Here is a 14,862-nt window from a genome sequence, read left to right as displayed (position 1 = left end):
AAAACTCTACACCCGAAATCTGGGAACCCCAGCGAAACGAATCAAGCCCCCAAAATTCATAGGACCAAAATTTGGTGGCAAAATAATATATAGGTCCTTGCCAGTGATTATACCATTTTTAAGTGCAAATAATAATAATATGTTACCAGTATTTGAAAATTTTAATGCAGGAAATATTTATTTCTCAGCCCTTATAGATTCAGGGGCAACAGTAAATGTGATAAATACATCCGTATTTAACAAATTACCCAATTATATTAAACGACGAATGAGCAATATATGTCCCAATTTATCAAGTTTGACGGGACTCGACCTGGATGTAAAAGGCACTGTGTACCTAACCTTGCGCAAAGATGACAGAAATTTCTATACCCGATTTATAGTTTGTAAAAATTTTCCATACGAAGTGATAATAGACGCTAACTTTTTAAAAGCCAATAAAATATTATTAGATGTAGCAAATTCAAAGTTTATACATCCGACAAAAACCAAATCAGAAATAAATAACATACAAGCAAACAAGGTAAAGGAAAACATAGGCCACATGAAAGAGTATAGAGAAAAACAAATTCAAGAAATTTCATATTTATGGAAAAAAGTAGCGATTATAGAAACTCCCAGAAAAAAACCAGAAGATAATATCCTAAACTCAATAAAAGAAAGTCATAACGAAAAAAATTATGGATTCGTAGTGAGAAAAACTAAGATTCCCCCTAAATCAATGCAGAGGGTCCAAATATCACAGATGTTAGAACCAGTTAATGATAAAAATGAAACTTGGGTAGCATCGCCGTCGGAAGATCTCCCGAAAAATGTAGTTTGCGAAGAACAAATTATAAATTACGAAAAGGGTGAAGGTTAGTTATATTTGGGTAACGAACACCCACGAAAACGACCTAATTACCCTAAGTAAAGGTACATGTTTAGTAGAGATACAAATAGTATCGGAATCCGATATTAATAATTGGAAAAATTTGGGAAAAAACTTAGTGAATAATATTAATGTTCACGTTGACAAAGAATTTTCACTGACGCGATCTCAATTTCTTGAAAAATTCGAACTAAGTCACATATCCGATATATCATTAAAACAAAAATTATGCGACTTATTATGGGAATATAAAGATGTCTTTTCGACATCTGAAGACGACATAGGACTTATCCGATTCTATGAACACGCAATACAAACCACGGGGCCGCCAGTTGCAAAACAACCATACAGAATTCCTTATAAACATAAAGAATGGCTAATAAATAAAATACATGAACTTGAAAAAAATCAAATCATAAGGCCAAGCATAAGCCCATACTCTGCCCCCGTTATTTTAGTCCCGAAAAAGAATAATGACCTTAGATTAGTGGTAGATTATAGAGCTTTAAATAAACAGGTAGAAAGTGACAAATTTCCCCTACCTAGAATAGACGAAATTCTAGACTCAATATCAAATAAAAATAAAATATTTACTTCCCTAGATTTGACACAAGGTTATCATCAAGTAAAAATAAAAGGTGCCGATATTTTTAAAACAGCTTTTTCAACATCAGAATGTGGTTCTTATGAATACTTAAGAGTACCATTTGGACTAAAAACCAGTTCAAGTGCATTGTGTAGACCCCTCCTTCATTTATTAAGAGGTCTAAATAACATAATTCATTTTGTTGATGACGTCATAGCTATGGACAAAGATACGGAAGACCATCCTATGACCCTAGCAAAAGTGTTTGAGAAATTTAGAGAAGGCAATTTAAAATGTAGACCTGAAAAAGTAAATCTTTTTCAAACCAAACTAAAATTTTTAGGAGTAGTTGTAACACAAGGACAAATTTCCCCAGACCCTGAAAAGATAGAATCTGTTAAAAATATAAAACCCCCTCAAACAATTAAACAATTACGAGGAATCTTAGGATTAATGAGCTACTTTCGAAAATTTATAAGAAATTACGCACAAGTAGCAAAACCTCTCACGGACCTCACTAGAGGGAACCCCCAAAAAATTACGTGGTTTAAATTAGCTCAAAATTCATTAGATCATTTAAAAAAGGCTTTGACTTCAGAACCTATCTTATGTTTACCCGACTTCCAAACAGGACAATTCGTTGTTACTACGGATGCCTCAACCAAGGGGATTGGGGCGATTCTCTCCCAAATAATAAACGGGGAAGAAAAAGTTATAGCATATGCTTCGCGTACTCTTACACCTGGAGAAAGTAATTATTCTGCGACACAACTTGAATTATTATCGATTATTCACCATTTAGAAAAATTTAAACATTACTTGGTTGGACGAAAATTTAAACTACGTTCCGATCATAAAAGTCTTCAATACCTACAGACTTTCAAAAAACCGTCCGGAATCCTCGCGAGATGGATTTTAAAAATTCAAGATTTAGATTATGAATTTGAACATCTTAAAGGAAAACAAAACACCCCATGCGACTATCTTAGTAGGTTTCCAGATAATGCTCCATTAGAAAATGAAAATGAAGAAATTAACACGATAAAAGAAAAACATGCTCCGAAAAATAAAAATTTAAAAATGCAGACCAATAATTTGGTAGAAGAAGAACACAAAGACAGCCCACTATCTTTAAATAATATAAAAATACATCAAAAGAAAGATAATATTTGTTCTGCTCTAATAGAATATTTCTTATATGATAGAGACCTACCCAATGAAATGAAATCCTTTAAAAAAGAAATTGATAATTATTATTACGATTTAGATGAACAAATACTGTGTAAAATAATGACCGATAACAATAAAAGAAATCAAACGACCATTATACCAGTGTTACCCCAAATTTTGGAAAAACCCGCTTTTGAATTTTTTCATTCTGAAGTAGGAGGTCACTTGGGAATAGAGAAGACCTTCCATAGATTAAAACAATACTTTTTCGTTGCTTCAGCCTTAACAAAGTTAAAAAATTACGTTAATAGTTGTGAAACATGTAATTTAAGAAAAAAATCCTCAAGTCTACCCTAATCCAGGGACAGGAAGAATGCCTACGGCCCGGTTCCCCTTTGATATAGTTTCTTTTGATTTATATGGTACTAGCGGAGGACTACCCATGTCTAATGAAGGACACACCTGTGTACTATCAGTGATTGATCACTTTTCTGGTTTCACTTTTGCTAAACCATTAAAAAATCAAAGCGCCTATACAATGTCGAAAGCTCTCGCTAAAATATTCCTTAATTTCGGTATTCCTAATACAGTATCAAGCGATAACGGCCCTAATTTCGTATCGAAAGTAACTAAGGATTTAATGTCTTTTCTTCAAATAAGTAAATTGGTATCGACCCCTATCACCCCCAGGCCAACGGGAAGATCGAGAACAGACACAAACTATTCTCTAATATTTTAAGCAAATATACGAATGAAAATCGCAGAGATTGGCACGAAACCTTACCTTATTTAACAAATGTAATTAATACCGCTTACTCCCAGGTCATTCGTGATAACCCATTCTACATATTATTCGGACGAGACTTTAGAATCCCTTATAAGGAAATTATAGAATCGAGGCAATATTATAACGATTCTCGAGATTATAGGCAAGAATTTATCAATAGAATGAGAAAAACTTACAAACTTGTAAAACAAGAAATAGAAAAATCAAAAAGACAACAAGAGGCCAAAAATATTCCAAATGTTTAAGGTGAACTCAATTTTCAAGTAGGAGATTGCGTTTATTTAAAAAATGAAACCAAATTGGAAGGCAAGAAGCTTTCTAATAGGTACGCTGGCCCTTATAGAATAATTAAGAGATATGATAATGACGTTACATTCAAACTATTAAAACCACAAACGGGAAAAACCTATAAAACCCATGTTAGTCGTATAAAAAGGGCAAATTACACAGAAACATGGACCCCTCAACCTTCAACATCAAATACCTCGGAGGACGAAAATGAACCACCTCGCTCTAGACTCAGTGAGCTTAAACCTTTTAATTTTCAAGAAGGGTATTTTGAAAACAGTAGTGACGAAGAAAAATTTAATGAATTTCTGACCATGACAAATATGGTTACCCCACCAAAAAGTACCCCCGTCACGCGGAGACGGAAAAAGGGCGACTCATCTTCCAGTGAGGAGTCAGAACCATTGGACTATATAATTTCTCTAAAGTCACAATTTTTTCCAGATAAAATTTTAACCCCTTACCCCCCAAAGCGTTTCCCCGACAATTTGGTGAAACCTATTTCAGCAATAGACAGAACCTTATCGTTACACGATGAATTAAATAAGGCTATACAGACTCCTGGGGACATAGAGTCGCAAAGGGACAATCAACCCCAAAAACCAACATTAAGAGAAGCAATTGATATCATTAATTACCCCATTAAGACTAGACAGAGTACATTTTATACTAATCCACCTACTGATGACCAACAGTATCACAATATAACCGTCTCAAAGGCAAAACCAAAGGACTGGGTATCTTGGAAGGAAACCTTAATGCAAACAATTCCTCACCCCCCGGAAGACATGGCTTCAAGCAATGGAGGCACCCCAAGAAGACATTCGAATCTTCCCAAAGCTCTCAAGAATCCTTCAATTCTCCCGAGCCCAGAAATCAACAGGACGAATCTATTAGTAGACCCTCCACTTCGCGAGGAGAAGAAATTTATGAAGCACAAACAGGGTCAACGCCTAAATCTCAAACTTCTTCTTCTTAAAAAGAACCAGGCGATAAATCAACAAATACTAGTTCCTCAGATACGGATAGTGAATCTGACGCAGATAAGTTCAAGGAATCAAAAGAAATGAGACCCCCCAGTGCAGCGGCCCAGGCAAAAAAAGCACAATTAAAAGGTCAAAAATTTCTGAAAAAACAGTATAAAAAATTTGACTTAATATCACTAGCAAAACCAAAGAAAAAAACTGAGTCTAAAGAAGAACAGGTAATAACAAGATCCGGCCGGGTTGTCAAAAAACCAGATAAATTAGATTTTTAATAAAAGAATCTATCAGCCTTGTGTAAAACGAAATAAAAAAAAAATTTAAAAATAGTCATTTTTTTAATTGTTAATTGGTTTCGCTAAGAAACCATCCCGTAATTATTTGAAAGGACTCCTTGAAGCTACTTCTTCAGTGTTACAACCAGTGAAAAAGTGAATAAACTAAATTAAGGTATAATCCAAAATTCCCCGTGAGCCAATAGTTGGTAGTCGCACGAAAGGGAATCGAATCAATTCTCTATGAATCATAACTCGATGTATTTATTGACAGCGTCGGGTTGTGACTCAGAGAGAGTTAATTTAATTTTTTTGCTCCTCGCCAAGTGACTCCGTAATAAGAATCCAAAAATAAAAAAGGATACTTTTCAGAAAAGTTTGATAAACTCCGATTGAAAAATTGGCCTGCTCCGTCAAAAAGGGCTCAGTATTGTGAGTAGATCCAAAAACTAATTTGTTACTATAATAATAATTCCTTAAAGCAAAAGCTTATTAACACAACTATAACTAACACCTGCCCTATAGGAATCGCTGTCCCCTTATTTACCGTAAAACTAAAATATTACAAAACATAAAGCTTATACAGACAACCATCAAATAATAATAAATTAAAACTCATTAATAACCTTAATAAAAAAAAAAAAAATTATTACAAATAGTCAGGTGACAACAAGCGTCTTCGTAAATTGTAGTCATAGCCAAACTTATTCAAATTTACTTTATAATTGTCATACTCCTTTCGGGCATATTCTTGGTTCGCCTCCCTACTATCATATAAATTTAGTGGCTTCAAATAAATTAACTTGTAGCTAAAAAACGACGTTATTATAGCCATAATTTGCAATATCTGACAGAGATTCATACTTGGCATCAAATCTACTTTATCCTCCCTGCGGTATCAAGATCGCACTTAAATATATTTTTTTAAACATTATTTGACTATGATAAAGGGAATTATAGATACAGAATTTATTTCAATTATTCATGCCAAGGAAAATATAATATATTCGGCCGCTATGCTAGTCCAAGATGAAAACGGTAAAGAAATATACGCAGAAAGTTGGTACCTAAATTACGATTTGACAAAATTTAAACCTCACACGTATAAATTTGGGCTAAAATTAGCTTAAAAATCGATAAAAATATCGACCCGCAAGGGGAGAAGTAAAAATCAAATACTCAAATAAAAACAAAAAAGGGAATAACTTAACAAGTTTACAATTAAAAATAAGAAAACTACAGAAAAAATTTAATATCTGCTACTGGTTTTGCAAGGGGCCGACACAAACTGACCTTCTTCTAATTGATAAATGTAAAAACCCAAAAATATGTTATAAAATCGAAGAAAATGAAAATTGTACTAAATATGAAGGAATTCATCACCCATTAGAAGAAATCCGGCATTACGCCAAATTTTTATACGACCCGAGTACACGAGAATATGCCGATAAGGGGGATAAAATCTTCTTAAGACGAAAAAAATCTAAACAATCTAAAAAAGACGCTTACAAAGACAACTTGCCTACCAAAAATTTTAAAGTTCTAAAGTACAAATAATATTTTTTAGATCTGTAACCAGAGGGAACCAAATCAGGTAAAAATTCACTCAACTAACAGCTTATACTAACCGGAGGAAATGTCGTATAATAGAACCTTAGAAAATGTTCTAAGACCCCTAGAACCCGTCATAAACCACATACCCTCAAGACAAGACTTTTGGCTTCCAAATAAAACCCAAAGTCTACCAGATCTTTCAAAAATAAACCATGAGACGAACGATAAAATCTTAGAATCAGCAGTAAAAAATGCAGTAAAAAATTTGCGTTACGATTTACTTCGTTCCTTACTGCACGTTCCAATTATACCTAGTGATAGTTTGATAATTGAAATAATGGTCATATTACTAATAAGTACTTTTTCTCCAGAGGTAATGAGAAAAGACTACGGATACAGGCACAGATTCGCCCTATACAATTTTACAGTACTTCTTTGCTCAATCCCCAAAAAGAAATATCCATTAATCGCGTCCCTAATATGTGAAAATTTTTGGTTAACACCACTTGAAGAAGAAAATGTCGAGCTACCTTGGCCTTCAAAGTTCTTAGAAATACTAATGGAAGTAGATTATAGGCTATTTAACAAAGATCTACTCCTTAAAATCTACAAAAAAAACAATATAAATTACTACTGGATTAATAACTCGATTCATCACTTATATTTAGGACAATACGAACTATTAAAACGTTTAATTAGTAAGTTTTATACAATAGACGAAAACATTGGGTCAAAACTAGTAAAAGGAAAAGATATTCTAATATATGAAAAAAATAATAAATTGCATAAGCCCGCTATGTTTTCATAAACAACTGATTTTCAAAAGAGTTTGTATTACTCCAAATAACCCCAGTTTAAAGGAGTTTTGCAGAAAAAACATACGCTTTATGATGAAAAAAACCGACATTCTCTACACTTTGGCTAACTTAACACTCCCTGAAACCCTAAAACGGTATTTACTACACATAGAAGATATTCATGGAAATAACAACCAAGAATATCGATTGACTTTTTAACTCCACACCTATTAAAATCTGAAATAAATCAAATTTCAAGCCAAGGGCATATAATAAGTATTTCAAATGACCATGAATTAGATTGTTCAAATTTTATCTAACTAATATCACTTTTAAACAGTGAATTAACAATAAATTAGTTTCTTTTACTCGTTTCTTTCTTTCTAATGTGCAGAGGTCTAAGAAATGGTCTCCTATGATTTTACTACAATATTTCCGAGTTGAATATATTCCAAGGCACAATGATAGAAAGGCTATGATACAAAATGTATTACGTTTCGACAAATTGTGCGTTGGAAGTTCAAAAAATTGGATTGGAGTACCAATCTAAAAACCATTAAGTTAATGTAACTTAATTTTTTTAGAAACCGAAAAATATCTGCCAAGAAAGTCAAGGAAAATGAGTAACCACCCACCAAATTATTTTTTCGCAATTCAAGTCAAAAGCGCGCAAGTAAAGAGAAAAGCCTCGGAGATACAAAACTACATGATTAATATAGACCCCAGTATATCACAGGCCCTTATACTACACAGCACTTTTCACGTTACACTAATGGTTATCCACCTAAAAAATAATAGTGAAGTCGAATTAACAAAAAATGCTTTCGCGAAGGCAATATCTGCCTTTCAACAAGAACTCAGTGAGAATCAAATAATACTCGACTTCCAAGGCGTCGGAGAATTTTCAGAACAAATTTTGTATGCCCAGTTAAATAATGAGACAGAATTTAAAGCTCGCTTAAGTCCTCTTTTAGATAGAATTACTAAAGAAATCAGTAAAACAGGAATACAGTTCGCGAACCAGGAATGCTGGAAGCCTCATTTGACTTTAGTAAATCTCAGAAAAGTCGCTAGACTAAAAAGGATGGCAAAAAAACTACCACCATCAATAACGTCCATTTTTAAAAATATGAAATTTGGAATCGAAACCGCGGAAAGCGTTCAATTCTGTTCAATGAGAAGTACAAAAAACGAAGAAAATTATTATAAAATATTATCCGAAATTAAATTCGACAAAAAAACCAACTAAAGAAGTCTGGAAGAATTGAGAACAAGAAAATATAGTAGATAATACAACTAACAGGTAATATATCATTAGTAACCTTTGGTGCCACTAATAGCATAGTAACTAACCTATGTATGTCTTTTATTACAATTAAAATTTCTTTTACAAGTGTAGAAATAAGTATATCGAGATGTCTGTAACAAATAAGTAACCAAATATGTCTGTGAATAAAACTAACCAATCTAATAATTATAAAAGCCAGCCTTAAAAAAAAAAAAAAAAAAAAAAAAAAAAAAAAAAAAAAAAAAAAAAAAAACCTAGAGTATCTTTTAAATTAAAATCCTTTTTGTGTGTATGCATAAAAATTCATAACTTTTTAATATAATATATATATTTTTTCGAAATTAATTTGAAGCTCAATCTAATTTTTATCACCTAAACAGACACAAAAAAAAAATAAAGGACAGTAACACGGAAAAAATAAAAGCACAAAATTTTAATCTTACCAAATTTTAGCTTCGTCTTACAAAAAAAATGCCAATTCTGTTATAATGTAAGTCCTAAAATCTTAAAGTATGAACAACTCAATTCGCGCGTACTAACATTGAAAAAAAAACATATTTTGTAACCTGGCAAAATTACAGATCTCTGAAGGGCAAAATTGCTAGTGACGTACGAAAGTGAAATTCACAAATAGACATTTTATCTAATAGACTCGTAACACATAAAACATACAATGTATGCATTGTATAATAAATAACCCTTAAGGTACATCTGTTAATGGAAGAATGATTTTTACAACCAAGAAATGAATTTCAATTATAAACACCCTACAAACACTTTTCGCATAACAAAAGTGTAAAAAAAAAAAAAAAAAAAAAAAAAAAAAAAAAAAAAAAAAAAAAATTACGCTTTAAAGACCTGTAGCAGTTTTAAAAGAATTTTAAATTATAGCTGAAAAAAAAAACCGCCTAGCGGATCTCAAAAGTCAAGAAAAGTTACCACCCATCTTTTCAATTAACCAATTACAATGAAGCTTCTCCGGAGGCATTTAAAGAAATAACCAATCACAGCGATACATCTCAGTGGTAGGTTTAAATTTTATCTGAAACTAAATTATTTTGTCAAATAAATTCGTTTATATTCAAGAAAAAATTAAAAAGTATAATCACTTTATATTCATTAAATAGAAACTATTAGATTTACCTAAAAATCCAGTTAACGCTTAAAATATTAACTATTTCAAGACATCGTTATATATTTAATAAATATGTCCAAAGAATGGTTACGACGCGCTGAGTCCTTCTGACATAAATAAATTAACACCATAATATTTCCAGATCATCAACTGAATACCAAGCCAAACAGGTAACCTTAAACTTATATACTGCTTAATAATAATACCAATTAACACCAAATAATTAGTAAAACAGAAACAAATCGGTACTGATTTGTAGTTCAAAATCCAAAAAAGGGAAGGATTGTAAGAAAATGAATCTAACGGAAATTAGAAAGTGGGAAACTCCAAGAAATTGTCAAAGGCCAAAAGAAAACCAAGAAACTCAATCTTTAGATTTTACAATTATGTCATATAATGTACTAGCTCAAGGATATATCGAAACAATACCGTATTTGTACTATAATTGTAACGAAGAAAATTTAAAATGGCCAGATAGGAAAAAAAGACTTTTTAACCAATTCAAAATGTCAAATGCAGATATTGTATGCTTACAGGAAGTGGATGCTGACTACTATTATAATACCTACTTATCGTATTTTCAATCTCAGGGGTATGACGGAGTGTTTAAACAAAAAACCCAAGAAAAGATTGATGGGTGTGCCAGCTTTTTTAAAAAATGTGAATTTAGTCTAAAAGAAGATCATTCCTTAGAAATGCTAAAGAATGGAATAGATTTACTTAATCGAGATAACATTGCACTTATTTCTATTCTCACCCCATTTAAGAACCCGGATAAACAGATATGCATTGTAAACACACATTTGTTATACAACCGCAAAAGAGAAGATGTGCGTTTAGCCCAACTCCAAGTACTTCTAGCAGAAATTAACCGCGTTGCTTGCAAAAATACTAACTACCCTCCAGTTATCCTTTGTGGTGATTTGAATTTCACCCCTTCAAGCAAATTATACTCTTTTTTAAGCCAAGGAAGGCTTAAGTATGAACACCTAGATATAAAAAAACTAACTGACTGTGGTTCACAAAAAATTGGGAAAACCTTCCTCCCAAAGGAGCTATATATTTCTGATTCTTGTCAATACTTACAAGAACTAAAACAGAATAACTGCATTGAAGAAGAATTTTTTTCATCCGGTACATTAACGCATAAATTTGCCTTTAAAAGTGTTTATAATTCAGATAAATTTCCAAAAGTTCGTTTGAATTCGACTTGTCACAACTTAGTTGACTATATTCTCTACAGTAATATTGACGAAAAATTAAAAAAACATGAAAAACAAGAATTAATACTATTAGAAAGACTTCGTCTCCCAACATACAAGGACTGCTTAAAAATAGGACCATTACCTAATAGTCAAAATGGATCAGACCATTATTACCTTGAAGCAAGATTTCGTTGGAATTGCGTATAAATAATAATATACTTTGTTAAAAACTTTTTAATAAAAGACCCTATAGGAATAAATTAATTTAAATTCTAATTTAATATAATACTATTTCTAGATAAGCCACAACTTAATCCCACAATAACAGGTAAATGTAAATTATATCCTGCTTAATTAATAAAACTAACAAAATGCCTATAAGAAAAACAAGGAGTAACCCTAATCTCGAAAAAAATGAAACACAATATAACCTCCTAGACCAAATAAAACCTGGTTCTCACGAAGACTATTATAGTTTACCCGATTTATACAGGTTTAACTATGAATTAAACGAAGGAATGTGGAACAACTTAATTATTGATGCAGTGAGGAATCTAAATTATAAATTTTTAAGAACACCAATCATATTTAAAAGCTATTTAATTAGGGATGTAATGAATGTAATATTAAATTGTTAATTTTCAGAAAAAGTAGTTAGGGAGGGTTATGAGTATATAAGAAAATTTTCATCAATAACATTTAAAACAATACTTGACAAAGTTGCCAAGAAGAATCACCCCCTAATAGAAGAACTAATTATCGAACATCTAGATATTTTTTGTGATGTATATGACTTCACAATTATCTGGCCTTTACATCTCATATTAATATTAGTACAAAAAGACTTAGAATCATCTATTAAATCAAACTAGATTCTCTCAGTTTACAACAAATACGTCAATATTATAGAAAATGATATCTTAGAAGGATGTCCCGTATTACGTAGAGTAGATTACGATGCACTAAAGAAACTAACGGAACATTTGTACAAAAGTGAACAATACTTATGGTCAAAAATCTTTCCAGGAACAGACATCATCGTATCCGAAACTATAGTGGAAAGTGTCAATCCTTCTTTTGGTTATAAATTATTAAAATATAAAATAAATTGCAATACAACTAATCAAACAAGTTTAAAAGGACTATGTAGAAACAAAATACGGAAAATTATGCAAAAATTTAACATTAACCATACATTAGAAAGTTTTAAAATACCAAAATGTCTGGTAGATTATCTTATGTATATTAATATAAAAAACAGCGACCATATACTAGAAATAAATTTTAGAACCTGTGAATCTTTAAAAACAGAATTTAAAGAAATTCATGAAAAAGGACCTATCTTTAATATAAATAATAAATAATCTGTAGAAAAAAAAACTTAAACCTTAATTTAAAGAGAGGAGAGTAACATAATTCCTTGGAGAAGAGAAAATTAATTTACTTTAGACGGTTGGTATTATATACTAATGATATTAACACCTAATATGGGTGGAAGTGGTAAAGAAAAAAAAAATATTAAGGTTACATAGATCCAACAAAGCTTAACCCCCCCCCTCAAAAAAAAAATCTTATTTACGCTAATCACTGAAATAACTCTTCTAGAAATAATGAAGTTGATAACAATATTGATGACCCTGTGCGTCCATTCCAACACACAAGATATCATAAAACATGGAGTGATTTTCAAGCATGAAAACTCACTTCTGACCAGTAACAACGCGTGGAAAATATTTATGAAACTAGACCCCAAACCATTCGAAACTTTATTTCAACAAGTAATACGGCTAGAGAAAAATACCTATGACTTAAGGGATTCGATCTTTCAATTTCTGAAATCGGACAAGGGACTGCAAGCAAGCAAAAGCAACCACAAAGAAAAGAAAGATATACCTTCCAAGAAAGATATACCTTCCCTTACCTACCCACCCCCTACCTATCCCAAGGTCAAAATAAAGAAAGTAGTTGATGATTTTGATGCAAAAATGGCCGAAATTGATAAAGCTATAGGATTTGGAAAAACCATTGAAAAACGAAAAAAAAGATCAATTAATGAAAACCAAAATTCAGATACCGGTAATGAGACTCAAAACATAATTAAACCAAATAAGACCCAACTTAAACAAAGTAAATTTTACGATGGACAATATGCATTATTAAACGAGTTGCCCACAGTATGGAATTTCTTCAAAGAACTATGGAATGGACCAAAACGAGCTATCAAATCTGAGAAAAAACCCGTACAAGGAGAAATAAATTTTTCTGAAATAAAGCCAACAAAAGTTGAAAAGAGAGATATAACAAATGTTTTCCCAAAAACACAACAAACCGCTGCAATTGAAACCCAAACAACAAACATTGTATCTGACCTTGTAACACGAACAAATAAAATACCAGAGACAATAAGGGGTATAGAAGATATTGAAGTGGGATCAAATTCCACTACTGATACCAGTAAACCGAAGTACAAATTTAAATGTCAATATTTCTGTAGAATAAAAAACGTTACAACAGATACTACCAAAATAAACACGACCACCCATATTCCACGTATTACTTCTAATACCGAAGAAAACTTAAACGAAATAATGAAGACTTCTAGAAGCACTTCAAGGAAATATGAAACGACGACCTTCTGGAACTACAATACTCAGAACGAGGAAACAACAGCAGAAAATGAGTTTACTCCAACAACTATCGAAACTGAACTTACCCCAATAATAGAAATGGAAGAAACGTTCCCCACATCAAACCCCCCATTTACTGACCCACAACCAATAGAATTAGACACTTCGATGTCAGAAATTACTACAGAAATTGTCCCTAGTGTACTAGTACCAAGTAGAAATAATAAAATTTTAATGACAGCAAGGCAACCATATCGGTCAACTAGTTTAATTTGGACGTCAAGGAAAAAAGGCAGAATACAAGTTAGATGGCAAATTCCTTTTGTCGACACCGATTATAGCAGAACAGAATGCATGAAAAGGGACAAAAAATGCCAAGATGGAAACCACTGGAGAGAATGCTGGACTATAGATGGTAAAAAAACTTGCGCACGACTAGCAATGGCTGACGAACCAGCAAAGACTGAATTAGAACCCCTCCCGGAATTAACCATGGAAAATGCTCATAAAATATCAACCCATCAGGCCTTCCTCATATTATATAGACAAAGGTTGGAAGCGTTATTTGAAGTATTCAATACAGAAATACAAAAACTTAAACAAAGCACAACGCGTATATTTGAAGTATTTTTCCGTAGGAGTAAATATAAAAGGTCAACAAGTTTAATCCCAATAGTAGGGGAGCTTGCATCTCGATTATTCGGTTTATCAACCGAGGAAGATTTGAATATATTGAGAGATAATGTTAAAAGGCTTAATACAGCCATGAATACAACACTCCATGTACAAAAAATACAAGCAAGTATAGCCAATTATCAAAAAGACAGAATTGAGGCCATTTCCAAAGAAATCTCAAGAACGGTCAACACAATGAATTATTTAAAAAATGAAGTAGACAGAGTAATCTCCGATTCTAGCTTGACAATAGTATCACTCGACATTGTCATTATGTCTTTGTTGAACTTAGCTACTGATGTCAGTAAATTTGAATTCGCGTTATTTGAGTTAACAGGAGGAGCCCTTTCTTACGACTTAGTAGATCCCTCGGACCTTAAGAACATCCTAAGTGAAGTAAAAACTCACTTAACATTTGGTCTCCACTTACCAGTAGAACCAGAAGTAGCTAACTTGTTTTTATATTATACCAAACTAAAGGTGCATATCACCGAAATTAATGAACAACTGTTTGCTGTCGTAACAATCCCATTAATTAATCAACAGTCCATATTTGATCTATACAAAATATCTACTTTTCCAATTAATATTAAAGAGACCAATTCCTTCATGAGCATTACG

The 14,862-nt window shown here is 32.1% G+C and overlaps 1 protein-coding gene across 1 annotated transcript; it reads left to right on the top strand.

Moving 5' to 3' along the window:
* Positions 1-3,052: 3,052 nt before the first annotated feature.
* Positions 3,053-11,146, top strand: LOC136026602 (protein angel homolog 2-like). The gene has a single exon (XM_065703318.1). The coding sequence runs from the start codon at positions 10,028-10,030 to the stop codon at positions 11,144-11,146; it is 1,119 nt and encodes a 372-aa protein (XP_065559390.1). The 5' UTR covers positions 3,053-10,027.
* Positions 11,147-14,862: the final 3,716 nt, after the last annotated feature.

Source organism: Artemia franciscana, chromosome 4 (genome assembly GCF_032884065.1).
Source record: "Artemia franciscana chromosome 4, ASM3288406v1, whole genome shotgun sequence".
Lineage (NCBI taxonomy): Eukaryota > Metazoa > Arthropoda > Branchiopoda > Anostraca > Artemiidae > Artemia > Artemia franciscana.
This window is presented reverse-complemented; position numbering and strand designations above follow the sequence as displayed.